Here is a 27043-nt window from a genome sequence, read left to right on the forward strand (position 1 = left end):
TAAAGATGAAGAAATGTGGCCCAATAATTTTATCCATATAGTATACTTTGGGTGCCCTTACCAATAAAGTACTTTTTTTTTTACAATTGCTTTCAAATTTCTATTTTCTGCCACCATGTTATCATCTCTCAGCAGTTACCATAGTGAACACAATGTGATCATGAATCCTCAAGTAAGATCCAAGTTGTAATAAAGTGGAAATATCCTTTATTATTGTTACAGAGGAGAGCTTATTTAGCCAGAAGTAAAATGCCCCTATAGCCAAAATGGGAATAAGCAAAAGCAAATCAACAGTTCCAAGTTAGTCTTTGGTTGAATTTGAAAAAATTATCAATAAAAAAAGAATTAAGATGAACTGCAGGTTAAACTTCAGTTGATATTTTAGCATTGAACCATCAAACTGAGTAAAATGGGAGTCATTTAGTTCTCATAGACTAAAATAGAAAATATAGGTGCAGCACTTAACACATCCACATCCAGCACAGTTTTAATGTTCATGTTTAATGAATTTAGGAAGAATCTCTGCAGTGTTTTCATGCTACTGTCAATTGCATTGTCAATTGCACAACCATTGAAATAGTTGTTACTGCTCAGGGAGCGAAAAAGGACTGCAAACAAGCTAAACTACAACATAGTAGAGCCCAGGTGTCTGAAACATGTGAAACATGTTGTAAAGATCTCTTCTGTTGTCAACACACCAGTAGCTATGATTTTTTTTCTTTTCTTCTTCTTTTTTTTAAAGAAAAGATTAGGTTTTGTAGGGGTTTTAGGGGGGGTCATGTTCTAATAGACACACATTTCCAGTCAGAGTTTCTAAAAAGTATTTTTCTTTACACTTAGTACAAAAAAAAAGACATGTCTACCCGTTAGTGTTTTGTTTTAAGATACTATAACATAAATAGACAATTTATTTTCAGTGTTCAGAACAGACAGTTCCAGTGTGACTGGAAAACTAACATACTCCACCATATTCCAGTTGGCAGCAGAGGGTTTTAACAGAGTTCTCCACTCAGATATTGGCGCAGCGTGATGCACCACACTTACAAAATGTTCTTCATTTCTACAGACCTCCACCATTAGCCCCAGCCAAGCTAGGGGTATCATTCATGTCAAGATTCACTTATTCATTCATGTCAAGATTCACCCGTTAGTGAAAAAATGACAAAACCCACAAAGAGTTTCTCGTCAAACACTTAACAATGGCTGTCACTTCGATCAACTCCCAGGTTACTGTGAGTTCCTCTCCATGCAAGTCTGGTTATATTGCAATCGAACAATTACAAATCCCAGAGTGCAAAGCACAGTTCCCACCGAGGGTCTCATTCTTTACACGTAGTCCCAACTTCACTGCGGATACATCAGTACATAAGCACAACCTCAATGTGACAGTAAAGTTTTGGGGGTATTACCTACTGATAATTAGAATTTACTTTCGGAAAAGCAATTAGATAGATTCTGCTGTGCAAAACGATGCCTCGAAGAGCTGATAGTGTAAATTCCATTTCTTCGCTTCAAAATCTCGAAGACACACCTTCCTGCTCGTTCTCCCGCGTCTTCCTCATTTAGCTAGTCCTTTGCGCGTCACTTTTTCTGGCACTGAGCTCTTCATGTCCTTATTTGCAGGTAAACACCTCCGTCCTCTCACTGCATGTGTTGCATTTGACGAAGCAGCACCACTGGAACTTACAATTGCACTGCCACACCTTTGTGTACTGGTGTGTATTGTATCCCCGACCGCAGCACATAAGGTCGCAGCCGTCCGTATGTGGTGAGGTGCGGTTGCACAGGCGTCCCTGGGTTCCCACGCTCCCTGTGGCTGCGTCCTCCTCGCAGTAGTTGGGCGACCTCTCAATGTATACGAGGTCTGTCTCCATGGGCTTACGGTAGCCCTGAGTCTGCTTTACCTTGAGGTGGGTGGGCTGGCGCAGTCGGCTGGCCCGGACTACCTCCACGTGCACAGCTTTATTGTACTTGTCCTTGAGTACGTAGCCAATCTCACGGAATTTCGGAAGAGTAGTCCAACATGTTTTAGTGGTACAGGATCCCGAGACGCCGTGGCACTTGCACTCTAGCTTCATCCTTTCTTCTAAAACCTGGGGAGTGGTAGAGACAACAAGTCAGCTGTAGAGCTCTAGCAGTTATAGGACGTTCAGGTAATAGAACCCCTAGATGAAGATTTCAATTTTCTTTCTCTCTATGGATTTCCAGTGTGCTGGGATAAAGGTAGAAATGTTTAAAGTGTCTAATTATTATTATTATTATTATTATTAGTAGTAGTAGTAGTAGTAGTATTGTTATTGTTTCTCAACATGAGTGCAAAGCTCAAGACATCTGCATAGTTTGACTAGAGTGGAAGTCCATAAGAAAATCATTGATATCCAATCGACCAATATATAGATCTTTGAACACCTTTTGTTTTGATGTGGATACTTTATTTTAGTCATTAGTTATTATAAGTCTCTTGCTCTCATTTATATTGTGCATGCCGTCGCGTCTCCCTTCCCTCACCCTCAACCAGTCATGGCAGATGGCTGCCCCTCTGTGTTTCTTCCTGTTAAAAAGGAGTTTTTTCTTCCCACTGTTGCCAAGTGTTTGCTCACAGGGGGTCATCTGATTGTTGGTGTTTTCTCTCCTTTCCTTACAATATAAAGCGTTTTTCTAGCTTTTACAAGAAATATCCTATAGTAGTAATTTTGCCTGTGGTTTCCATAAAACATATCAGTGATGCAGAAACAAAAATATCTCATATGTTTTCTATCGCCATTGAAAATTTGAATCCATTGTGCAATTAAATGTGTTACGCATGCAGTGTACAAACAGGCAAACTCAATTAATCATTTACAGCTGGACAACACACATGGTTTAAGTGGGTTCTTAACCAATATTATGACAAAAAAATAAAGCATTATTCCCTTATGGGTAAGATTTTGATGTATTATGTTATATTACAATTATAAGACGTGACTATATGACAGTTTATTTTGTGTAACTCCCTTCCTTAGGTTTGGTCTTAAGATTTGTTGGTTTATCTCCAACATATGGTACACACAGGGCAGAAAGTCTTCTCTTTGCTCCCTAATCCCGCGGCATATGGTAAATATTGCGTGCTGTTGTCAGTATTCAAGTGTCAATCCTTTGTCCCTTGAGAGTAAGAAAGAACAAAAAACAAAAACAAAAAAAGTATTTTTTTTTTAAAATACAAAGGAACAGAGAAATCACGGGGGTGTCGTTTAGTTGAGTCCTATTAACCCGCTGCTAACAAATCTGCCATGACTCTAAAAACTCTTCATTTGCTTGAACAAAGCGGGCGTCTCTGTTGTTGCTGGGTGGCTGTGCAGCTTTTTCCTGGAATGACGCCTTGCCAACAGCACAAGTCATCACTTCTATCACACACTTATGAAATGTACACAAGTGATGTTCTATAGCTCTCTCTGTCTTGTCTACGCACTCATGTGGTTTGAGGAAATTTGATTTAAAAAAAAAAAAAACTGAGCCTTCCCGACTACATAAAAGCTGGGATCAGATGTCAAGCCTGCCTCCAGTATTAATTCAGAGTGAGGATTTCCAAAAATGCACTGCAGAAAAACCACAAGGAATGTCTGGCATAAGGAGTCTGACATATGTATGGAAACATTTACTTAAAGTGTGTCCATCAAAGCCTCTGATCTGTTACTGATTAGTCCAATATGACCAGATACACATCACCGCATACAGATGCACTGAGATGCCCTGAGATGGCTTGTCAAACACACATCTGCATGTAGACTTCTTTTGGTTTGTTTTTTCATTAATAAGAGTAATAGTAACAATCAACAAAGCCCTCTCACACTCGTCATTTAAAAGGCTTCACATCTGAACAAAATCCAGATGTAACTACATAAAATCCAGTTTACATATATAGCGATGCATATGTATGTGCCTTCATCTGGCAAATTGCAGATGGACTGATCGGATCAGTGTGGGTTTTCCAATAAGACTCCTATCTGTCTTTAACTTTTGGATGTTTTTTTTTTTAATATTTAATACCTATGCGACGCAGTTGACACTCTTGGAGTAAGTGTGTATGCATCATCAAACAAAGTGAGGTACAATCAGAAAAGGCCCAAATCTCTGTGTCCTTATAAGTTCTTAAACTCGAAGAAATAAAGATTTTTAGCTTTCCTTCAGTATGCACACAAAAAAAGAATCTGACACTTCCTCATAGCATTTCATTTTTTTGAGCTACAAAGAGAGGGAGAACAGCAATAGTGCCAGCTCTAATCTAGAGAGCTGCCAGTACCATGGCATGCAGCGTAGACCCTATCAGTCTGCTGTGTTAACACTAGCATTGTCGGCCTGCTTTCACACCCTGAATAGATGCAGTCAAATGGCAGTGACATGTTTTGGTATTGTGCAGACAACTGCAATAATATCCTGTTCCTGACTTTACACTTCATAATTCCATGAAAGGAACTGGAAAGGATAAATGGCAGTCCTCCATCTGGCAACCACTTGGGAAGGCTCCATTTTCCCAGTGAACATTATACAGCTGAAGTTATTAATTAGATCCATTTTTCAACTTAGTATTGTGTTTTTTCTTTTATTCACCTCCCACACCCTCTCTGTCTTTTTTTTCCTGGTCGTTAACGTCCTTCATGACGTTCTGCTATCTGTTCTCTAAGAAATAAACTGCTGATCTGTTGATTGATCGCAGCTTTTTGTCACAAGTCTGCGACTTTGAGCTCTTTATCTGGGAGAGCTCCGCTTGTCTGGGACACATCTCTGCATCTATGGATAAACACATGTTTGCCATTAAATCCATTCATCCAGTTGTTTGTATCTTTGGCAGGCAGTTATGCCATGCTATCAACTGCTATCAAGTGACTTAAAGAATAAATAACAATTGTTCTTTGTAACTACTTCCATAGTGCTGCTAGCTCTATTTAGTTGCTCCAGACGTCCATTTATTCGTTGCGGTATCATTTATCAGCGTGATCGCCAAACGCAAGCTTAATCCAATGTGTAACCTTCTTTGTTTGGAGGTAAAAACAAAAGTTAGGTCATCAAGATAATGCAAAAAGTATAAGTATGCTCTGTTGAGGATAGACATTTATTGTGCACAGTTTAAATAATATTTAAGTAAGTAATTTAAGTAAGATTTGTTTAAGCATTTTCTGGGGTTTTTGTGACTTCGAGGCTAAAAGAAAGAAGAAAGTATATGACATCTTTCTTTACCTTTCTGCCTGCCTCATTGTTGTGCAAGTTCATCAGACGACGTGGGGTCTTTCTAATCTCGCGGGCATCCACGAAGCGGCGAGAGAACTCTATGCCGTACTTGATGTCTGCCGAGCATCCTCCCCATTTCCAGCCTTCCTCCTGATTATAATAACCCTGCTTCTCCCTGTCACATCCACACTGACTGAGGTTGCCTTGGCTGCATGCTGCGGTGATAGCATGGGCCACCCCAGCCGCTGTGATGGCATAGGTAAAAGCTGCTTCCCGGCTGCCTGAAAAAGAAAAACAGATACCGCTTGATAAATGCTCCACTCACAGCATTTTACAGCGCAGAGAATTTGATTTTTGACAACACCACAGATATTCAGAATCTTTCCCATCATTCGATAAGCCACCATTTTGCTTTCCTCTCATGAACAGCTTGCCTTCTGTACCTTGGTAGAAATGTGGTCATACTTCCCACCACAAATTCCTTGGACCTAGCCTGCAAGAGTGCAGTGTTGGAATTCCAGTGTGGGGAGAGCTGGTGTAGGTGCTGTCCAAAGTGCTGAATTCCTCCACAGGAGCACCTTGTACTGCTGCCCACACTGCACACAGTTGGGGTCTGCAGGTCTCGCTGACTCTGATACTGATCACTGACAAGAAAGGAAGCCCTGTGGTGCCTAAATCAGGTAATACCAGGACCTCAGAAGATAAGAGCAGCTGCTAAACCTAACAAGATTAATTCTACCTATGTTTCATAGTCTGACTTCAGGCTTTAAAGACAATGCATGCTTACTGGCCATGAACGCATTCAAACTGAAGGTTTAGATTAGTTGTTATTGGCTTTAAAAAGTTCTACTTGGGCTTATGTCACTAGATAAAATACTATGTGCACTGTCATCACTTAAAAACCAAAAAATAGATTCAATGTCATGGGAAAAAAATTGAGAATGCCAATGCCCGAGAAAATATATATGTATAATTTTTTTAAGAGAAAATTTTTTATATACATATATATATATATTAGGGGTGCAACGATACTCGTATCGATATTGAACCGTTCGATACAGTGCTTTCGGTTCGGTACGCATGTGTATCGAACAATACAAAATTTTTAATTTATTTCATCAACTTTTCTTCTGACGATGCTGTCTGTGCTGAGCGCTCAGTGGATCTGCTTTCGACTACTCCGCCTAGGCTGCACTGTCGAGCACAGATCCACTGAGCGCAGCGCAAGCTAGCAAGACAGAAGTTCAGCTCGTTGCAACATGGTAAATTGAACCTCCCCCACCCTCATTCAGATCTGGCCTTTGGAACTATTTTGGTCTTCATGTGAAGTATGACCCTGAAGGTAAGCGCGTCATGGACAAAAGTAAAACAGTATGTCGGATGTGCCACGCAATGCTCAATTACATGGGTGGGAACTACTGCGTTAGCGCAGTTTGCTCGTTAATGTGTTGACGCTGTCCAGCTCCACGCACGGGGCGATCCACGGTAGCTCGTTAACGGAGATTTGCCGTGTTGTGGCGTTAACGTCATTTCAGATTAACGCTGACAGCACTAGTGGGAACACAATGAATATGACTGCACATTTACGCTGACATCATCCTAGTGCAAAGACAAGTGGAAGCAGACAAAAACAACAAGCACGCATGCTACAAACTTTACCCGAGTCATTTAGACAGCCGTTAGCACATGATTCTCCTTATGGGGACCTGATATGTTTAATATGCTGCTGAGAGTATACCCCAGAAGAAGCACATAGTATAGCTTTTATTTTGGAAAGAGCCATTTCTCTGTAATAAACTCTCTTTTCCAAAGATGAGGGATTTCTCCATCAGATAGATTAATTTTTTTTATTACTTTGTTGTTTCAGCAACATTAAATTTAAAAACTGTACTTTTGAGTTAAAATATATATTTATAATTTTAATAAATGACAAATTCAAAAAAAGCATGAACATTTTTTTGTATCGAAAAAATATCGAACCGTGACACCAAAGTATCGAACCGAACCGAACCGTGAATTTTGTGTATCGTTGCACCCCTAATATATATATATATATATATATATATATACAATAAACAACATGTAAAGGACCTGGGTACACTTTAGCTAAAAGGAGGGTGACAATAACCATACCATACAATTCCACTCACTTCCTGCATATCTGAAGGAACTGTACTATTCCCCTAATGGCTACAAAGGGATCTGACTTAAAAGACATCTTCTCTGGGTATAGGAAGGACTGGGGGTTATTACAACCCTGGTCTCCCTCCAAGTGGCAGTAATCTAGAAGGAGGCAATCCTCAGAAACAAGGCTAACCAAAGAGTGTTTTAAGGGGCCTTTCAGCCTGTGGAGAAGAATGTTTTGTAAGTCTTTGATGTGTGTTGTGTAATGTACTCAGTCGCAATTATTGGAATCACTCTAGGTAAAATGTGTTCTGTTGTTCTGCACTTCAGAGGGCCAAAAGCTCCATGCCAGTTTATCATTTTCTTTTTCCAGCGGTTCTCAGAGGTTCATCGTGTTCGTAGTTTGCAAACGTCACAGTACATGACCTATCAAAAAGAATCATCCGGTTTCAACAGGTTCGATTTTTTAAAATAGTGAACATAAAAGCTTGATGTAAATTTTTAAATGAATGGCCGAATATAAAGTTGTACATACAGAACTTGTCACAAGTGTTCAATATAGCCGCCTCCAAACTAACGGATATGATAGTCAAACTTATCCTATACTTTTGCAAGCATGTCTGGAGTCACTGCAACCACTGTTTTTCTTATGCTTCTTGCAGGCAACATGAACTCAAGAATCCCCTCTTTCCTGTATTTCTGCTGGATGCCAAAACACACTGCAAAAAATATGAGTTCAAAGGGCCAAAATAACTGATCGTATCATCTGTAGAAACCTATTTATTTATGAGTAAATTCTGGTAGCATCCTTGTAGGCTTTGGATAGAATTCTATTTTTTTATGTATTATTTTTGATACATTGTAGACAGTTTCAGTGTATTTGACTATATGTTCTAAACACTGATTAGCCTTTAAATACAAAAATACAACAAATGAAGTGAAAATTATAAGGAAACAAGACAAAAACGACTTTATGGACGCCATGCAAACACTCGATAGCTTGTGTTATCCGCTAAAGCTTATGTGTACAAATTTTTATTCAACTTTTTTTTCATTTCAAAAGCAATGTGCTTTATGTACTCCTAAATATACTGCTAATATGCAGCCATTTGCAGCTGTTTTCCATTTCATTTCCTCTTCTTTTTTTAGAGGGACTTTTTACACCTCCTATTCTGGTCTCGGGGGCATTTTTGAACTCTCAGAGATGTTTTCACCCAAAGCCACTGTTAATTTCCTACCCTGGCACTGGTGCTGTAGACTTAATACCATAGCCACAGGTTTGCCTGGTGGGCACTGACTCACAACCACTTGCTTCTTTGGTTAGCAGCAGAGCTGTGCCCCACCAGCTTGTGGTGACATTCTGCTGCCCCCACCTCATACACAAATGCAGTCACACAGCTGCAATGTAGATCTGTTCACATGCACACACACACATACAAACGCTCCCTGACCGGCCACATAATAAAATAACACGACACACTTCCACTTCCCTCCACCCTTGCGCGCATACACTGTTAAAAGCTCGTTTACACATAGATGCACAAACAGAGCATCACTGTAATGTTTAAAACAGGATAAAGGCAGTTTCCAGAGAAAGGGTGGTACTCAATGAGTTATGCTATTAGTGGGGCAATGATGACAATCAGAATAGAGAATGCTTTCATTCTGTTTCCCTGAAAGTGACTGACTCATAAATCAAAGATGGAAAGGTTACGAACAAAATAAGTGGAGTGAAGCCAGTTCAGACAGGCAACTCCAGCCACACTGTGTTATGCACGCTAGCATGTTTCAGTCTCCACATGTCATATCCCAAACACCCCTCCTCTCAGTTTGGTGGTCTACTTGCAGAATTTCCCATCTCTCCCTCCGACATGTCAGTGCACTACCCTGATATGTCATCCCCCTTCACCAACCCAACCTGTAGGCTCTGTGTGGATGTTTACTCATCACTCCCAATTTCTGTATCATATTTAGAGTGGGCGATGAGTCAGAGTCTAGACACCAAAGATTATATTCTGCTGTTGAACTGCCTGGCTCAGTTACATTAATATAGCAATGCAAAGGTGTAGCATGTGCATCCTGCGTGTGCAACATCTTTTTTTTAAACGCCTGTGTTCTGGAGAAAGAAAGAGGCCCCCGAACAGATGTGCATCTGATGAAATTTTGAAGGAGAAAATGCACCCATAACAGCAGCAAAAAGCCCCAAAAGAGGCTGGCCCCAGAGTCCTGACAGCACTCCAGGAGGAACCACCCTGGGATAGCCTTGCTAGCTGCCAGTGGAAAATTGGAGTGACCAAAAAAACCTCAATGAACTTGGAAACATCCAGGAGAGAAGAATGGGGGAATATTAAACCAGATGTCTAATGGAGTTTAGTGGCAAGTGTCTGCTGTAGCAGCCAAGAAAGCAGGCAAGAAGATCAGGCTTGTTTCACTGAGAACAGGTAAGGGAGCTCATATGCAGACATAAAATCTTTTGTTACAGCCCTGCGTTGGGGGCTAAAACCAGAAATACTGACGCAGTATGCTTTGGCCTTCACATTACCTGACCACACCACTTTGGACAGCGGCCCCCGCTGCGATGGCCCGCCGTGTCTTTTGACCATCTGCCGAAACTAGGACATAAAAAGAAGTCTCTGGATGTAGTGGCTTGCCGCTAAAACTGCAATCTGTGTTTAGAGACGGAGGCAGGCACACCGCTAGCCAAAATTCACATGACACAGCATAGAAGATTTACAACCGGGGATACTATACAGGCAGCACTTGTGTACTATAGACAAGCTGATGTAGTAACATTGCCGCTGACCTCAACGGGCCTTGCTTTCTTCTCTGTTCACAGGCCATAGTAAAGATATGTTGTTGACAGGGGAGGAAAGGGAAAAGATATACTGAAGGGACTTGGATACAGAATTGGCTGTAGAGCACCCTTTTCTCTCCAAAAACCAGGCCAAGGTCAGTCATGTTGTGTGTCTGCCCCATCATGGGACAAATGGTTAAAATATACAAAAAAAAAGGCCAAGTGAGGGCAGAAATGGCCTGACAACCTAGACTTGCTAAAAGTTCTCGCATTCATCTGTTACTATTATGACTGACCTGATGTTTTACAAAGCAGCTAGTGGAGATGCTGAGCTAATTTCCTTTACTAATCCTGCCAGCCAGAAACAAATTCCTTCTGTCCTCGTCAGCACGCTTCCCCATAAAACATGTCTGGGATTCTGAGAATTCCGATTGCACAATGTGATACATATGGAAGGTGTACAGCCTAAGAAAGATGTAGCGAAACATGCAGACATCAAGCTTTACAGAACATCACAGCAAAGGTATGATTCGGTTACGGTAAAGGTGAGGTGAGCCAGAGGATGGGTGAAGACATGCAGTAGACTAAAAGGACTGGAGAGAAGTAGTTTAGGCTGGATTCCTGGTAGGGAAGGGGTGGGGAGGGGGTGCCAAACAACAGCAAAACACACACACACATACATACACAGAAGTACACACAGAAACCGGCAGGTTTCCAGCAGGGTGGCTGAATTGCCTCTCCACACAGGCCAAGCCTGCTGTTGCTGGAGCAGTGAAGGGGAAAGCCTTTTAAAGACCCCTCATCCCAGACATGCACTCACTCCCACAGGGGACACAAGGGAGTGGGGTGGGATTGGGGGTGGGGGGTGGAGAGTAAATTGCATAAGAAATAAAATCTCCACAACACAGCGACACACTCGAAGTTCAAGTTTCACATCACATTCACACATTACCTGTAAGAACATCTTGTCACAGACAAATAGCCCACAGTGAACAAAGGGAAAAGTGTCACCTGCTGGTGGCCAAGAGTCTTTACACATATGGTGGGATTTTCACAAGATACAAAATAATAATAGCAATAATGATAATAATAATGATAAAAAACACGATACCAAACCTTTTTTAAAGCAGATATGGAAGTTGCAGAGTGCTGTTTCTCAAGTAACATGTACATCATGTTTTTTTTTTCTCTTACTTTTCCCCCCTGTCTTGCAGCAAAACTATAGAAATTGAATCAAAACACTAAAACCCAGAAATAAAAGCTCCAGGTCATCATTTTCAAAAGCAAAAACAAAGCATCGTGCATTAAAATCAGAACATGAAACACACTCTGCAGCTCCGGTGAATCAAATGGAAACATGATACCGCTTTTAAAACATTGTGAGCACATGCAAGTTCATGGATACTACATAACAAAGTTATTTTACGTCACTGTGCACATATAATAAAGTTATGACACCAAAAAATACTGAGAATAAGCTCTAACCAAAGCCATACTGGTGCTGGAATCCTGTCTCCAGGGCCCCATGGAAGGGGAAGAAAGTTGGAGGAAAACCCCTCGCTTTGTGTACCAATCGCTGAACTGACTACTGCGCTCTCTACTACTGTTTTCCGTTCCGCTTTATGTACCGTTGCTATGAACATATGCTCCCAGCAAATTATAGACAAAGTTGTGGTCCGTGAGGTTTGCAGCTTGAGGAATTAGCACAGCCGTGTTCCTGTACAATAAAATAATATTGTTTTACCAGAACTAGGCTCCACATTCTCAGAGAACTCACATCACAGAGCCGAGGAAGTGACACGCTTTGGCACGGCCACTCACTGTAGGTCCTCCAGTTTGATTCATATAATGAGGAGGGCTTTGAGAAGAAAAGCTAAAAACAATTATAAGGGGGTTTAACTTTGCCGGTGCACTATTAAATTCTGAGAATTTAGGTAAGCTGCCTCCCAGGCACAGAAAATTGTGCTGGCACAAAACCGTTTCAAAAGCATCCTTTCTCTCCTCTGATCTGCCTGAGGTGAAGATAAAGCTTTTTGACTGAATGCTGAGGCTTGCTAAAACAAGCACAAATCCTTCTTCCCACCCTTTCATCCTAATAATGAGCCCAAATCAGGACCTCACCTGCACACATCTACAAACGTAGGCTGCTGCGCGCTCTACGAAGCATTCATCAAGTTCACGTGAGGACAATGTTGAGGATTTTCCTCAATTTCAATCTTTACTTGAATTTGTTTCATCTTCAGCGGAAACATATTTACCGAGATGTGTGCGGATCCCACAGCGCATCAACGAAGATATCATTATCCTCACCACTATAATCAACGAGTCAAATATGCCACTGATGACATGTTTCCCCTTCTCATTACAAAAGAAACCTCCAGACTTGACATTTTCATATTTGGTGATACTCATCATCACACAGTCAAAATAAAGCCCCACGTCTCTTAGCATCTTCTCCCTCCAAACCGGTATCTCTTCCTTAAAAACCCACTAAGACTCCCTCCCTCTCGCTGTTTCTCTCTCTCTGAACTCTCACCTAAGTGGGCCAGGAGCGATGTGATTGTTGGCACATGTAAATGTCCAGTGGTGGGCCAGCAAGTAGAGAATACAGTGATGGGCCTGGGATTGTGTGGAACAAAGCACAGAGTGAGATTACAGTTGATCCTCTTGCATCCTGCTTCCTCCTGCGTCTAGCTGCACTGGCAGACACAGACAGACGCAGATCCCACCGATAACACGAGGCTACGGGGAGCCCCGTGTGCAGGGGGGCCGCAAGGGTCGGGTCTCTGAACAGCTCAGACAGACTGTGGGTGGGCGGGGGAGAGAGAATTAGAAATGGGGTGAGGAAAAGGTGAGGGACCCCAGCAAACGGACACACCCACACACTCTGAGACAGAGACAGAGCTGATGAATGAACAAGCAGAAAAGCGGACCCGGCAATGATAGTGCTGTTTGGTTGCGTAGGACGACAGGCCACACCCTAGATACAGACACATGCTGTGGGCAGAGGATGTGAGGCAAAACGCTGGGAAGAAAAAGCGTAAGACATGACCTTTTACTGCCGATGATGACCACAGCCCACACGCTGCAGAACAACAAAGCAGCGGACTCTCCTGCTATCTGATAAAGTTAGTGAAAGATCCTACGCGCGGGACGCGCGCACGTCCGACCGCTCCAGCTTCTCTGGGCTCACATGGAGGAAGGCAGAGAGGATTAGCGCAACCCACATGATGACGGGCTGAAAAATAGGCCTTTTATCCACCACCGTTCCACCATAACACAATGCACGCGTCATTTCCACGCTGTTATCCGCTCGGTGCCAACTGCTTGGCTGCCTGGGAGTGGATCTGCTGTTTTGCTGGCAGATCAGCACTGGTGATGCATCAGATCTTTTATCAGCTTCAATATTCCGTCCTTTAATGATAACAATATTTATTTTTCTTTATCTCTGTGGGATAGCGAGATTTGGGTGAATGATTAAGTAGTCGAGCTGCAGTATGCCTGAAGGGCGTAGAACCAACAAGAAGTAATCCCCACAAAGGGGAAAAATCCTCAGTGGCAGTGAGATGATTGATGGCATTTCGGGAGAGTTCACCAGTGTCAAAGTATCCACTTGTGGCTCTTGATAAAAAAAAAAAAAGAAGAAGAAGGAAAAAACAGTTTGAAGAATGGCTTTTTTGACTGCCTTTGTTAAGCTAGTCCTGGGCATGACACCTTCTTGCCAGCTGAGTAAGCTTGTGTGTTGTTGTTTTTCTGCCAAGCTTTACTCCCAGCCAATCACAGCCTTGAAAACATGAGATGTAAGTTTACACAGTTATGCCATGTTATTTCTTCTTTGAATTTTGAATAATTGTGGGGTTGACAGTGTGGATGGCTGAAATTACAATGCTGACTGATTCCCTTTGCCTTGCTTTGTTTATACTGTCCTTGAATGTCTGCTCTCGAGACACAATCGCCATGTGATTTAAAGGGGACTTTTCTGGAAATCTTCATCTGGCCAGAGTGAATATTTCAGCTTGTATTAGCTCTCGCTTTGTCAGAATGAGCAAAACAAAGCAATAACCGAACCGCGTGGTCATTTTAAACAGATTTTTTCGTCCGTTCATTATTACCCTTAGGTTAGACTGATGCTGTGCCTCCATTCTGCGGAGATATGATTTCACCACAAAACGACCATCAGCTGATTCCGAGAAAGGGAAGGAGCTCCACCAAAGAATTTATAATCTGCAAGTATTCTGTTGTCCTCGGCCAAGGAGCTTGTAGTGCGGTGCGTCGGATGAATTGTAGACGTGTGGGGGAAAAGCAAATTAATGGCTACTTCAAGTCTTGACAACAGCAAATAAAATGTTGGCATAATAATTATTAATTATGACTGTTCAGGAAATTTAAGGACACCACAGGGATTCTCAAATCACACCAAAGTCATTTTTAAGATCTATATATATATTTAAGATATATATATATATATAATTAACTTGAGCAACAATGTGGAAAAGATGGTCCCACACAGTTTGTTTTTCTCTGATTATTGTATTCGGAATGGGAAAAGACACCAAAAATGGTTCATCTGTTGTTTCTGGCACACTCCATTCTCTGTGAATTCAGGTTTTCTATAAAAACGGGAATGGTGTATATAACACTAAGCCAAAATTCCCAAACTTTTGTCTACCACATCCTCTTTGCACTTACTTATCCAACTCCACTGTGGATAAAAAAAAACAGCCTCCCTCAGTTATGTCTGGCTCTTGGTGTCTGCAGTGACCTTTCCCCTCCTCCGAGAGGTAGCCCTGCCATCTCCAGCTCCCGATCAAGTATGTGCCTGTCCGGGGAGTTCTTTCCACACAAATGGTTTTCAATAAACCTGCTGACTTAAACATCCTTTCTAGTGACTGGATGCTAGTTTGGTCCCTGCAGCCCTGTAGGTTCTAGCAGGTGGACTGACCACTACCTTCACCACAATGTTGATCCTGTGAGAGGAAATGGGTGAAAGAGAAAGAAGGAGGATGGCATGAACACACCTTTAATTCCCTGACACCTCTACACTACTCCCATTTCTTTCTCTTTCTCTTTCTCTCTTTTTTGTTTTTCCTGTAACCCACAGCTTGGGGCAACTTCTCTGCACCTGACAAAAAAAAATAGAGAGAGAAAGGGAGACAAAATGGGGGGGGGGGGGGGGGGGGAAAGAAGCACAGTGAAAAAGCAAAACAAGGAGGGGGGGTCATGAAAGAAAAAGACTTGCTTACATCTTTTCTTAAAAAGGTCTTATTGTTTCACTGTAGCAGTTGTGCACAGTTATACCTAGGTATGCTTAAATTTAAATTGTCGTTTTTTTTGTTTGGTTTGTTTTTTTAGTAACAATAAAAAACCAACCAAATTGTCGGGTTTCCTCGGCTCACCTGCTCAAGTGCTCCATCCATTCTTGTGCAATGAGCCAAAGGCAGAATGATTGAACTTTTGCAATAATTCACTAGCAGCACAATACAAGAAACCTCTTTCACATGAAAAAGCGTGGATCAGGATGGTGACAAACTGGTTGGAAAGTCAAACAAAGAGTAACCAGAGCAGGCCATTTTATGACAAGGGGGCCAGTGTTGGCCTTTGATGCTGAGTGTAGCTGTTGAAAGGTGTCCATTTTCAGGCTCTAATCACTGACTTCAAGTGCATTGCAATTTGAACAGAGCTGTAAGGTATTCATAGGCATTTCTTTTTTTGTTTAAGTGAAGGACATCTCTATTACAGGTAGTTAGCCAAAGGAATGTCTGATTGCACACAGGATGAGGCTTTACCAAGTCAAAACATGTCATTAAAAACAAGGGGAGAAGTTCAAATATGCTTTGATAGGGAGATTGATAACCAAAAGCTGCACTGACCACGGCTGATGAGCAGCATAAATGCAATAGAAAAATAAAGCCAGTTCACGCAGAATATGCATGCTAAGGCTGATTTATGTGGCACAGAACAACGAGATTTAACTTTTATGTGAAATCTGTAGCACGGCACTTAATTATGCACAGTAAATTGAAATCAACAAATCACGGCTACGGGATCGAGTCTTGACAGGAGTGTTTAAAATAGAATGATTCATTCAGAAAGCAGGCCAGATTGGAGCGGAGGGCAGACCACATTTGCCATTCTTATCCTGAAATTCCCTCTTTTTTCTCCTAAGCTGCTGATGGATGTGTTTCTAATTTTATTATTGGTTCTTAATAGACTGCAACAAGTCACTCAATAACACCCATTTCTGTTAGCACAGGATAATTCATTCCACATTTCTGAGGGCTGATGGCACCGGCTCATGCCAACGCTGTTAGCGGGGCAGGGGGAAGAATGCTAAATCTGCTTTTGCAGAGGAAACAGAGACACACTCAAATTGCTGGTTTCAAATCTCCGCGCTGAGTTTACGGCGTTGTACTCCAATTTGTCAGTTGGTGCGTAATAAGCAAGCTCACACTCTTTGCAAAACAGTGGAAATGCTGAGCGGTAGAGCTGGAGGAGATATGTGGGTTCATTTTTTTGTTGTTTTGTTTCAGTGCATCTACTGTAGAGTCTCGTGTCAGCAACAAAGGAGATGCCGGCAGCAGCCAACTTTGAAAACTTGAAATAAAAGTGAAGTAAATATCAAATAGACCATTTTTGAACCATCTCTGCTAAATGACGATATCTCAAGTCCTAAAAATACACAATAGCCCAGTTATTAATGTGTGCTCCCTTGGAAAGCGAATGTAATATCTTGGACCAGCTCCAGAAGAGAAAGACTGCCTCCAAGAGAAGGCAGTACAGAGAGAGAATGCATAAGACTTGTGGTCGGTTGATCTTTACTTCTTGAAAAACTGCCGACATCTCCTCCCTTCAGTCCAGAACTAAGACTGCATCACTGAGCACAGGGGTGGGTGGGAGGTTTGGCGTTCATAATTTGGGGGGATTTGAACAAGGAACCTAAATAGGAGCAGAACGCGAACAGCTTTTCCCTCTACATTTGATTATGATGATGTTGGAATTTGCAGATTTGAAGCAGGGATCGGAACATTTTCTCCGAGGGGTGTATTCCATGATTTCATATGCCATGCTAAAGAATTCCATAATACATACGGACGCGGTTAGAAAACATGGTTACATCTTCAATCAAGGGCAATAGTCACTGGAAAGATCACAATCGCGAAGGTTGCATGCAGGCTGCTGGCAGCTTGAAATTCAGGTGTTGAGACAAAATACAGTCACCCGCTTCTCCCCTGTGTGTGTATGTGTGTGTGTGAGAGAGACAGGAGAGTAGCTGCGGTGTCGGTGGTTTCCTACGATGACCTAGTGGGACGCTACTAAACTAAAACACAGCACTTAGATCGAATCCAGCAGCGTGCTTGATCTCATTTATTCAAGACGTAGTAATCACACACCTCTGTCCAGCCGTCGCTAGATTTAGGTTTAAAAACATAAATATTATTATATTAACACTCTGAGGTCTAAGTCATCATATACCCTAACCCTAACCCTATCCCGCGCTTTGGAAGAGCAGTGCCAACCATTGCTAGCAAACGGTGCTATGCAATATCAAACTAATGCAAATACATGAATCCCAAATATCTATTGAAATGATCTTACATATAACACTAAATGTGATTCACAGCTTACTCAGTATCATCGTCACATCTTTAAGTATCTAAAAAGCTTCTATGTTAGCTGTGTCCACAACATAGAAAACAAAAAGCATGGTTATTTTGTTGGGTTCTATCTATTTTTGTGGTGCAGGACTTCTATGCATTAAACATCAAATAGGTTATAGTATGAAGTCTGCACTTTTAACACAAGTTGAAATGGAGACTCGGCGAGGCTGTATCTCCCTGCTAGACCATCTTAAATCAGTCCAGAGAGTTAAACCTATGAATAGAGAGGAGCTATCCTACTCCTTATGTACACACAGCAAGAAATTCATTAGAGGTTTACTGACAGGGATACTGAACTGGGGTTAAAATACATTACCGCTCAACACTGACACATAAACATTAATGTACAACACCATTCAAATTCTCAAGCTCTTTGTGTATGACTCTAAGTACTACTGTGATAATGTTTGGCACACGGGTTATAGACTCACCTCACATAGCCAGCATGTTTCTATGAATGAAGGTGCATCATATGCTACCTTTTATGGTGCAAACACAGACCCGGAGGGAGAGATTTGGGTGATTCACAAGGTCATGATCAGAAGTAAAAACACCATATTGCCAGACTTCAAGCTACACAGTTGCGGTCAGTCAGCATCGCATGACTAACTACTGGCCAATAAGCTTGCAGCAACAAGTTGTGGTTTAGATGCTACAATAGGGCGATGACCAGATGTTTTCCACACAGATTGCAACCATTTACCAGTCCAAATGCTGACTTTAAGTAATCTGATTACATCTAAATTTTCCATGTTTTTTTTTTAATGGAGGTACAATGTGAAATGTTCAATTCAATGGAATATACTTACTCTTTTTATCACACTTGGATCAATGATAGTAAGAAATAACTGTTAAACAATTTCTTATTAAGTCTTTTGAGCTAGTTGCACCTTCTAAAGTTTCAAAGGGATAAACTATCAGCCTGCACAGACTTTTCTTTGAGGCATCAGCTCCTCGAAATGTGCAGCGTTTTCTCTGAACAGGAATCGATTTGGAACGATTACTAATCGGGTTCGCATGTCATGGTCCTCCAGTCCTCCTGTGTGCCTCCACCGTCTCTCCCATTTCTTCTCTCTCTCTCTCTCTGTTGTGTCCTTGCTGCTCTGTGCGAGGGTGTGTTTACTTGCCTTACAGGGGCGGGATCCTCCTGGGATCCCCGCCCTCTCCTGGACACACCTGACTCAATCAGCACCTGTGGATCATCTGGCAATCAGCTGTTTGCTATTTAAGCTGGGACCTGCCCTTCAATCTTCGCCTCAGTGTTGTCTAACTGCAGTAGTGGTCACGTCGCCTCTCTGTTTCAGTTTATTTGCTGAAGCTTTCTAATGCGTCTTTTCCTGTGCCTGGGACGGCCCAGCGGGGTTCCAAAAGAGTGTTTGTTACTTGGCAGAGTGAGGAGATCGAGGACTTGGATTCATGCAACCTTCCATCCATTGGATTTTGTACATATTGGACTTTTGAACTAAGCACTTCAAAGACTTTGTATATAGCACTATCACCAACACTGTAAATATACTCACTGAACTTTCATTCCTGAGTCCTGCGTTTGAGCCCAGCCAGACAAACCATGACATTGCATCATTTGCAGAGATGCAGACTGAGAGGATTTGGTGTCACTGTACTGACACGCAGGATGCCTTATAATATGTCCTCTTGCAGTTTACAAATGTGAAGCAATCGAGCAAGCTGAAGCTCTACTGTCATGTGTTCTTTTGATGCGCCACTCTGTTCGCATAAATCTGCACAGTTCGGCCTGTTTTACTGCTCATTAACTTTGTGTGTGGTTCAAATATGACAATAGAAGATGGGGTGGGTAGGTGGGGGATTTTTATGGGGATTATTTTCTAACATAAATGAGGGAAAATAAGTTGAAAAATAAGCCCCTGTTGGCTGGTTATTTTATTTATTCATTGAAAAACCCCAAATCTGCCTTGGGAACCCTAACTTAAATCAAGTTCCATGTTGGTCTAGAGGAAGACGTCATTGTAGGGATACTTTATTGAGAAGGCCACCAAGTCCCATCATTATAGAACAATCATGACAGGCCCAGCAGTCATCGGTCTCTGACTATAACTGGACGACCAACAGTGATGTGCTCAGTGCGGGCGCACGGAGCATTTATTTGTGCAGATCTACTATGGAAACCAAACAAGTTAGCACCAAATTCAAATGGCGCCATTGCTAAATATATAATATGACATATAATAAACCAGAGAAGACCCCCTATAGGGTTGAATATATGTTTTAATAGTAAAATTTACTTTGGGTGAGCAGCATAATGCATGAAAACATTAATAGCCGTCACACAGAAATGCACATGAGATGCGTCCAAAGAACCACTGCCGAATGCCATTTATAAATCTCCAAGTGCTTCAAAAGGCCATAAAAGACAAGAACAAAAGAAAGCGAAAAGGGGATGTTGTTGAGGAAAACAACATGAGCTTCATTACCAAAGAAAGCGCCACATTCACAACAAAGAAAAAAAATGCTTTTGCTAAAAGGAGCTGGAGCTAATTCAGCTGCTGCTTAAGAGGAGTGATTGTGAACAGAGCCACTGGATTAAATGCGCAGCCCAACCGCAACGTAATGGCAACAAAGCATCTAAATGAAAGGAAATATATAAAAGTCCCTGTAAAACAAAAGCAGCGCAAAAGAGATTTGCAGAAGTTTGAGAAGTCCCTCAAGCAAAAGCATTTTAAAATGTAAACGTTTGCCCTCTTTTGGGGCTTTTTCTGCCTATATGAGAACACTCAAGTGAACCAGCCAGGCATGGACACAACCAATTTAGCCCAATTAACAACAGATGTGTCCATCTATTTCGGTTTGACATGAGTTCTCTGCAATAACACGATTAGCTGTCTCTTCATTCGCCATCTCATTTTCCATCCATACGCTTTCCCCATCAGAGCCGCACTTCTTTTCGGTAGCTTTTCCACAATTTTGGACACAGCCAGCTATGGCAGGCATGCTGCTAACCAACACCCCACACTGCACAAACTACATCAGCGAATCAGCTGCAGGGAACACTAGAGAAACAGCATTTTTTCAGCTGAGAATGAGGAACAGCAAAAGATGGGGTGGAATCAGCGGTATGTGAGATCCTCTTGAGCAACATGAATGGTTATACAATAGAAAATCAAAAGAGACTGCGCATTACTGGTTTGAGTTTGAACTGACTGTGTGATGTGTGCAGCTTGGGTTTGGCTTGTTACGAGCCATATTTCATGGGGTTCAGAGGGTCAGGGCCTGGTACCACATTTTCGATGCTCTCGTGGTACTGTTTCATAAAACTGGGACAATAAAGATGGCTCAAACCATGCATTATGTAACTTCTTGTTTAATAAGAAAATTACTGGTATTATTGTTGTCAGCTACGTTGCCATTACCAAATTAATAGTTGCGATTGCAGGCAGAAAAAGAAATTCACCACCATCTGCTCAGCATCGCACAACTTTGAGGCTACACAAAGCCTCAAAGCTGTAGTTCCCGTTTTGTATCATATTTTCATTGTTAAGTTGACTGGAAAGTCACAAATCCATAGTACTGTACAACAGTGCCTCAAATGGTTTGTTCCTCTGTCTTATTAAGACGGTGTATCACTCACCTTTAAGTTATATTCAAACCAATGTGATACCAAAGCCATAGTTATTATGAGTGAGAGCATTTTTGTAGTGAAGTACTATGTTTATAAATTTATTTGGGAAAGTGTGCCACTAATGTAAAATATCATTTAAGCTGTATTGTTAAGTATCTTTGTGGCCTCTTTCAGTATCAAAATCCAATTATAAGATCTTGGCTGTTTTAGCTTTTTTTCTAACTGGTGTACATTAGTGGGATGTCTAAGAGTTTTATTTAATCTCTTCTGCATAGAATATGGTTATTATGATTTTTTCCACCAGAGTCCTGTAGGGTAGCAGACCATAACACTGAACCTAACTTTAGCAAACAAAAACCTAACCCCAATCCAAAGGTCTTACACTGATTCAATTTGCTCATTAAAGACGTGATCAGTGGCAAAAGTTCCTTGCAGCTCCATAAGCAAAGCCTGTGTAAGTTTATCGCATGCACAGCCATACAGAGCACACAGATATGGATACAGGAACACACTATCCCGCTTCAATTTGTGAAAGAACGCAGACTAACCTACTCGCAGCTCCTGACCGAAGACTGTTCTTTCTCCCAGCGCCGAACAGTTCCAGCGTCCATATCGGAACTGGTATTGACACTCATTGATGCCCATCTGGGCCCCTTCGCCCACAACAATTATGGCGTCCGGGCGGCTCTGGCAGATGGCCCGCTGGCGAGGTGCCAGCCCTGGGATCTTGTTGCAGATGATGTTGGCACCCAGAGCCACCACCGAGGACAGGGCCCTGCCGAAGTAAGAAAAACACACCGCCACACACGCAGACATGCATTCATACGCAGAGGCACGGATGCATGCATGCGTTGTCGCACACACACACACACAGACACACACACAAACAAACTCAGTTAGAGCCTCCAGAGGACGGTGAGATTTACTCACTTTCATGAGACTCTCCAGAACAGGATTCAATTCAGCCCGTGATTGATGCACATTCCATAGTAAAGTGAAAGCTGTACTGCACGAGAGTATTACTATTTAATGGATTAGAGGTAAATGAAAAACCTGAGAGCTTAATCCAACATAAGAAATATAAAAAATAAAAATAAAAAATGTTAAAAACAGCCCAGAGAGAGACAAGAAGATGCTTATTTGGCTGCTCACAACAGCATTCCCCAGTGGTTTGGAAGACGTGAATTTAAGTAATTTGTTTGGGTTTTTGTGTCAATTGTTAGGTAACATACTGGTGTGAATGGCTTCCAGACTTGTATACGCACTGTACAGACCTCCTCGGTGCCTGATGGCGCAGTTGCAGAAATCGCTTTTTTAACCAAATCTCATATAAAGTACGATTTGTATGATTTGTGTAATTACAGTATGCGTTTGAAGAATACTTGGGGTGTAAATTGCCCATAAATTTCATGAGAGGCTTTGCATTAAACACATGTAAGGTTTTCAGCACTGGTTTTCTCCAATCCTAAAGTGGTAGCGTCTTGTATGACCCAGGACATGTCCTTATTGGTTCACCTCAAACATACAACAACATATTTGATAGGTACAACAGCATATTTTCGAGATGGCTTTATGGCCACTGGGAACACCAAAACAGATTACAAAAAAAAAAGAAGAAGAAAAAGAAAAACACAGACTTTCTCCAAGATTCTGTTTATAGCCCTTGAAACCATGTAGATACATACTTTTCAAACATGTCAGGGACAGGGAGCCATAAATGAGCGCGGAGGCAAACACCGCCTTTGAAGTATGACGTCGACCTCCGAAGTATTGACCACAAACGGGGCAAACTAACACAGGCGAGCTGTGTGTCAGCGAAAAGAAATGGCAACATATATAAGGGGTGAAATGGAAGAATGGATGAAGGAAACGAAGAGAGAGGAAGAGACTGCAGAAACGGAGCTCTAGGAGATGTCGATTTTAGAGCTCGGAGCACACTCTTGTTCTGAGAAGCCCTGACTTAGAGCGTGGATTTGAGTCGGGATAGCTAAAAACCTCTCGGACGACCGTGTTCTCTTTTCTGATTGTTGTTTAAGTTCCTATGCAATGGAAGAACAACATAAATCTCAATTTCAAAGACAAACTTTAGAATAAATCCTAACTGCAGTGGGGCGAGTATCTGTTACCAAACACAGGGCTACACACATTCTCTTGGTGGACTATAACATTGAAAAGGGACACGCAAAATGGGCATGCTTGTTGATTTTACAAACGCTACACTCAAACTTGCCATAAATCAATCAATGTCAACATGTTAGGATACACGTTTTCATATAGAATAGAATCGAAAACCATGAGCCTGATGTTTATTAGACAGAAGAAAAAAAAAGAAGAAGAATTAAATTTGGTCTGCGAAATGTGTGCATCACTACACTAGATGCAAACTTACTATCTAACAGGGATTTAACTTCTAAAAAATAATCATATTTTTTAAAAATCCCCTGTTAGAAAGAAAAGAGGACATTCATCAGGTGCCTTCTGCATTCGCAGCGAACACTACAGCCTGCTGCTTCTTTCAATCCTGCTTTGCTTTCTCAGCTGTAAAGTAGCTCGAACTTCTCTGACCCTCTTTGACCCTCCGCTGCATACATGGTAGTTCATGGCAACGACGACATCCAGTTTGTCCAAAAGTGAAAGGGCGGGCTCATTAAGCCAAGTTTAATGTGCAACTAGAGAAATTTGCTTCCTTCCATAATGAACTTTAGAGATGAATAAGGTCAGTTTGCGATAAAAATCCAACACAAGCGTCGAGGTGATATTTTTAGCTCTGTCAAAGAAATCTCTTTTCAGCCTCCTTTGTTAGCTCTTTCTCATGTCCTTCATATGCTAATTTGCACAATCACAGTCTACCATGGGCAAACCCGACCAACAGACAACACCAAACAGAGAATTCCAGGGCTAAGCTTTTAAATCCCCGCATCATCAAAGTGCACAAATGCGAATCTGTTTGCTTAGTGTATGCTCTGTGTGTGCCAGCAGCTTGGGGGACAGCTCACCCACAGCCACACAGATCTCCCATAAGATAGACTGTCAACATGAACTTAAAAGTAAGCTGATGAATTTCAAAGCCCCGGCCTGTGTAGCTTCCTCAGGTTTACAGGATGAGAGTCGATGCAAAAGTTGTGTCTTTTCGTGCAAACTGTGTGCTGTTTAATCGACTAATGGCAGCGTCACTGGATTGTGGTTTAGCAGTGATGCTGCAGAGAGATGAGAGGAAAGGTGGGTTTTAATTTTAAAGCAGCAGGTGGAAAGTCTGATCATGTTACCACAAACTGTACATAAACCTAAAACATTTAGAGTCCACCGTTAATTGCTCTTTCTAGTCTGATTTTTAAGCTGGTAAAGCTGATTTTTCATTAATAATTTAACCTTAGCCCTGATAAAACATGATCATTTCCATGTTACATTGATCCCAAAAACTTCAAGACTAAAACAGTCACCAGGAAATGTAAACGAAACACTAGTTTAGGTCAGTGTGAAGTCATTTCTGTGGAAGAGCTTAAATCTTAACTATGTGGTGAGGAGCTTAAAGATTCCATCACAGTGCAGTGTGGTGGCCTTAAGAGGAACTATCATCTGCGTCATGGCATGCAGTTTGCTTACAGCCACCTGCTTCATCACATGGAACACTTTGAACCTAACTGACAGGCTGTTACGTTCCCAGGCGTGTTTTCTACAAGAGGAAGGCCCTCGCAAAAATGCCTGAGGCACAACTTACTCAAGTCAAGTGAATAAATACTCTCCTTATTTCCCCCACCACACACACACAGACACACACGCACGCGTGCACACACACACACACCTTGATGAAATGAACAGCAAATCTAGCAGCATTTATAAATTTTAGCATTTTAGAGTGGTTTTACTTAAAACAAAATCCCTTACGCACACCCACAGTTTTCAGACTGTTTCCACAGGCGAGGTGTGCAGTGACTCCAAAGGTCTATATGGATATATACTTTGGCTCGGGGTGTATTTACTGCCCACAAAAAACTTGTTTTTACAGTTTTACATGCCAAAACATTTCCTGTATAGTTTTGATGAAGGGGTATTGTATTATTTTGAACCTATGTTTAAATGTTCTCCACGTGGCTTATCCTGCGGTTAATACGCCGCTGAAAACATAGTTAAATAATCCAAACAAATAATGGTATGTAACTTTGATGTGCAAGCCATCACTATACTTAGCAGCGTAGCCTACTTTTAACTGACCCCCACCCCCCCCCCCCCCCCCCCCCCAAAAAAAACCCACATCTATTCCAGCATCAGGTTTGGGGTCTCCGGGCAGCAAAGGATGGAGCAAAGGACCATGCTCCAGTAATTATTTTGGAAACTTTAAGAAAGCCGCCGTTCTGCGAAATACTTTTAATCCAGAGCTCAGCGCATTGCGGTGCCAATCACGTACGTGTTGCATAGGGGATATTTTAAGATGTGGGCTCAAACAGTAACATCGAAATATTTGAAATCGGGGAGAGGTGAGGTAATGCGTGGTAGTCTTTCGCTCGCTCTGGCAGGTTAAAGGTGCTTCCATGCGTAAAAATGACCCACGTTGCACGAAGTTTTTCTCACAGGGGGAAGAAAACAGAATCTCCGCATCTAATTGTCTTGAACATCTCTGCCACTCAGTGGCCAAAATGGACCAATGTTGCAGTTCCTACAGTATTATTTTTCCTCGATTTTGTAAAATGTTTTAAATCCAACAGCCTGACCCAAACGAGCCCTACTTACTCCGCAGACATGCTCGCTGAGGGGATGGCACATTAGAGCGTTGAGCTTTACGCCAAATTACTGCTTTCCCACGTGGACCCGGGTGTTTCTACTGATGAGTATTATCTTTTTTCTTTTTCTTTCTTTTTCTTTTTTTCTTTTTTTTTGAGTTTGGATAATATTAGTTCAGTTGAACAATCAAATATGCCGCCTGAGCTGCACTTCTGTTAGACCCGGTCCGTGTTCGATACAGTTTGGTATCACGGTGTAAATAACTCTGACCTGAGGATGAGGGATGAGCGAAATAATCCACTTTTATCGGCTTTTGAATATTGGGGCGAAGAAAATATATCCCCTATTGAGAAGACTGAGGGTTGTGAGAGGAGGAAAGCCTAACCCGTGCATCTTTGTGTTGCTGAGGATGAGAGCGCGCACCCTGTGGAGTGAAGGACTCGTTAATTGGCTCAAACTTACAGGTAGCTGCCACTCGTCAGGATCAGGAAAATCTGCGGGTAGTAGACTGACAGCAGTACACTGCGCGACGAGAAGAGGATCATGATGACATTGAGCAAAACGGCCACGCTCGGTTTGAGTGAGACGAGACGGACTACGATGAGAGGAGGAGGGATAAAAAAAAACCTTCTTTAATCCCCGGCTTTAAATCCCTTTTTCCGCACAAAAATAAAAAAAAAAACTCGCTCTGCGTCGCCTTGTGTTTGCGCAGCGACTCTACGCAGCTCCAAGCTCCCAGGGCCGTGTGTGCGCCGAGATTGGCTCTGTCATCTCTCAGCAGCGGAGGCTGTTACACAGTACTGTGGGTTCCCGAGCCGGAATGATGATGGTTTTAGGGATTTTGCATGGCAGAAAAGTGCCTCTCTCCGCTCTCATGAGAGTCGTGCCTGCCATTGGGCAGGGAGAGACACTGCTATCCGCCCACTTTGCCACAGTGGGACAATAGGG

At 42.0% G+C, this 27043-nt stretch overlaps 1 protein-coding gene across 1 annotated transcript; it reads right to left on the bottom strand.

The window, feature by feature from the left end:
* Positions 1 to 303: 303 nt before the first annotated feature.
* On the bottom strand, positions 304 to 27043 carry wnt7bb (wingless-type MMTV integration site family, member 7Bb). The gene is made up of 4 exons (XM_063479275.1): positions 26558 to 27043; positions 21925 to 22151; positions 5215 to 5486; positions 304 to 2093 (listed from the first exon to the last, which is right to left on the bottom strand). The coding sequence occupies exons 1-4, from the start codon at positions 26638 to 26640 to the stop codon at positions 1614 to 1616; spliced, it is 1062 nt and encodes a 353-aa protein (XP_063335345.1). The 5' UTR covers positions 26641 to 27043; the 3' UTR covers positions 304 to 1613.

The sequence above is a fragment of the Pelmatolapia mariae genome, linkage group LG7 (genome assembly GCF_036321145.2).
Source record: "Pelmatolapia mariae isolate MD_Pm_ZW linkage group LG7, Pm_UMD_F_2, whole genome shotgun sequence".
NCBI classification, from domain to species: Eukaryota; Metazoa; Chordata; class Actinopteri; order Cichliformes; family Cichlidae; genus Pelmatolapia; species Pelmatolapia mariae.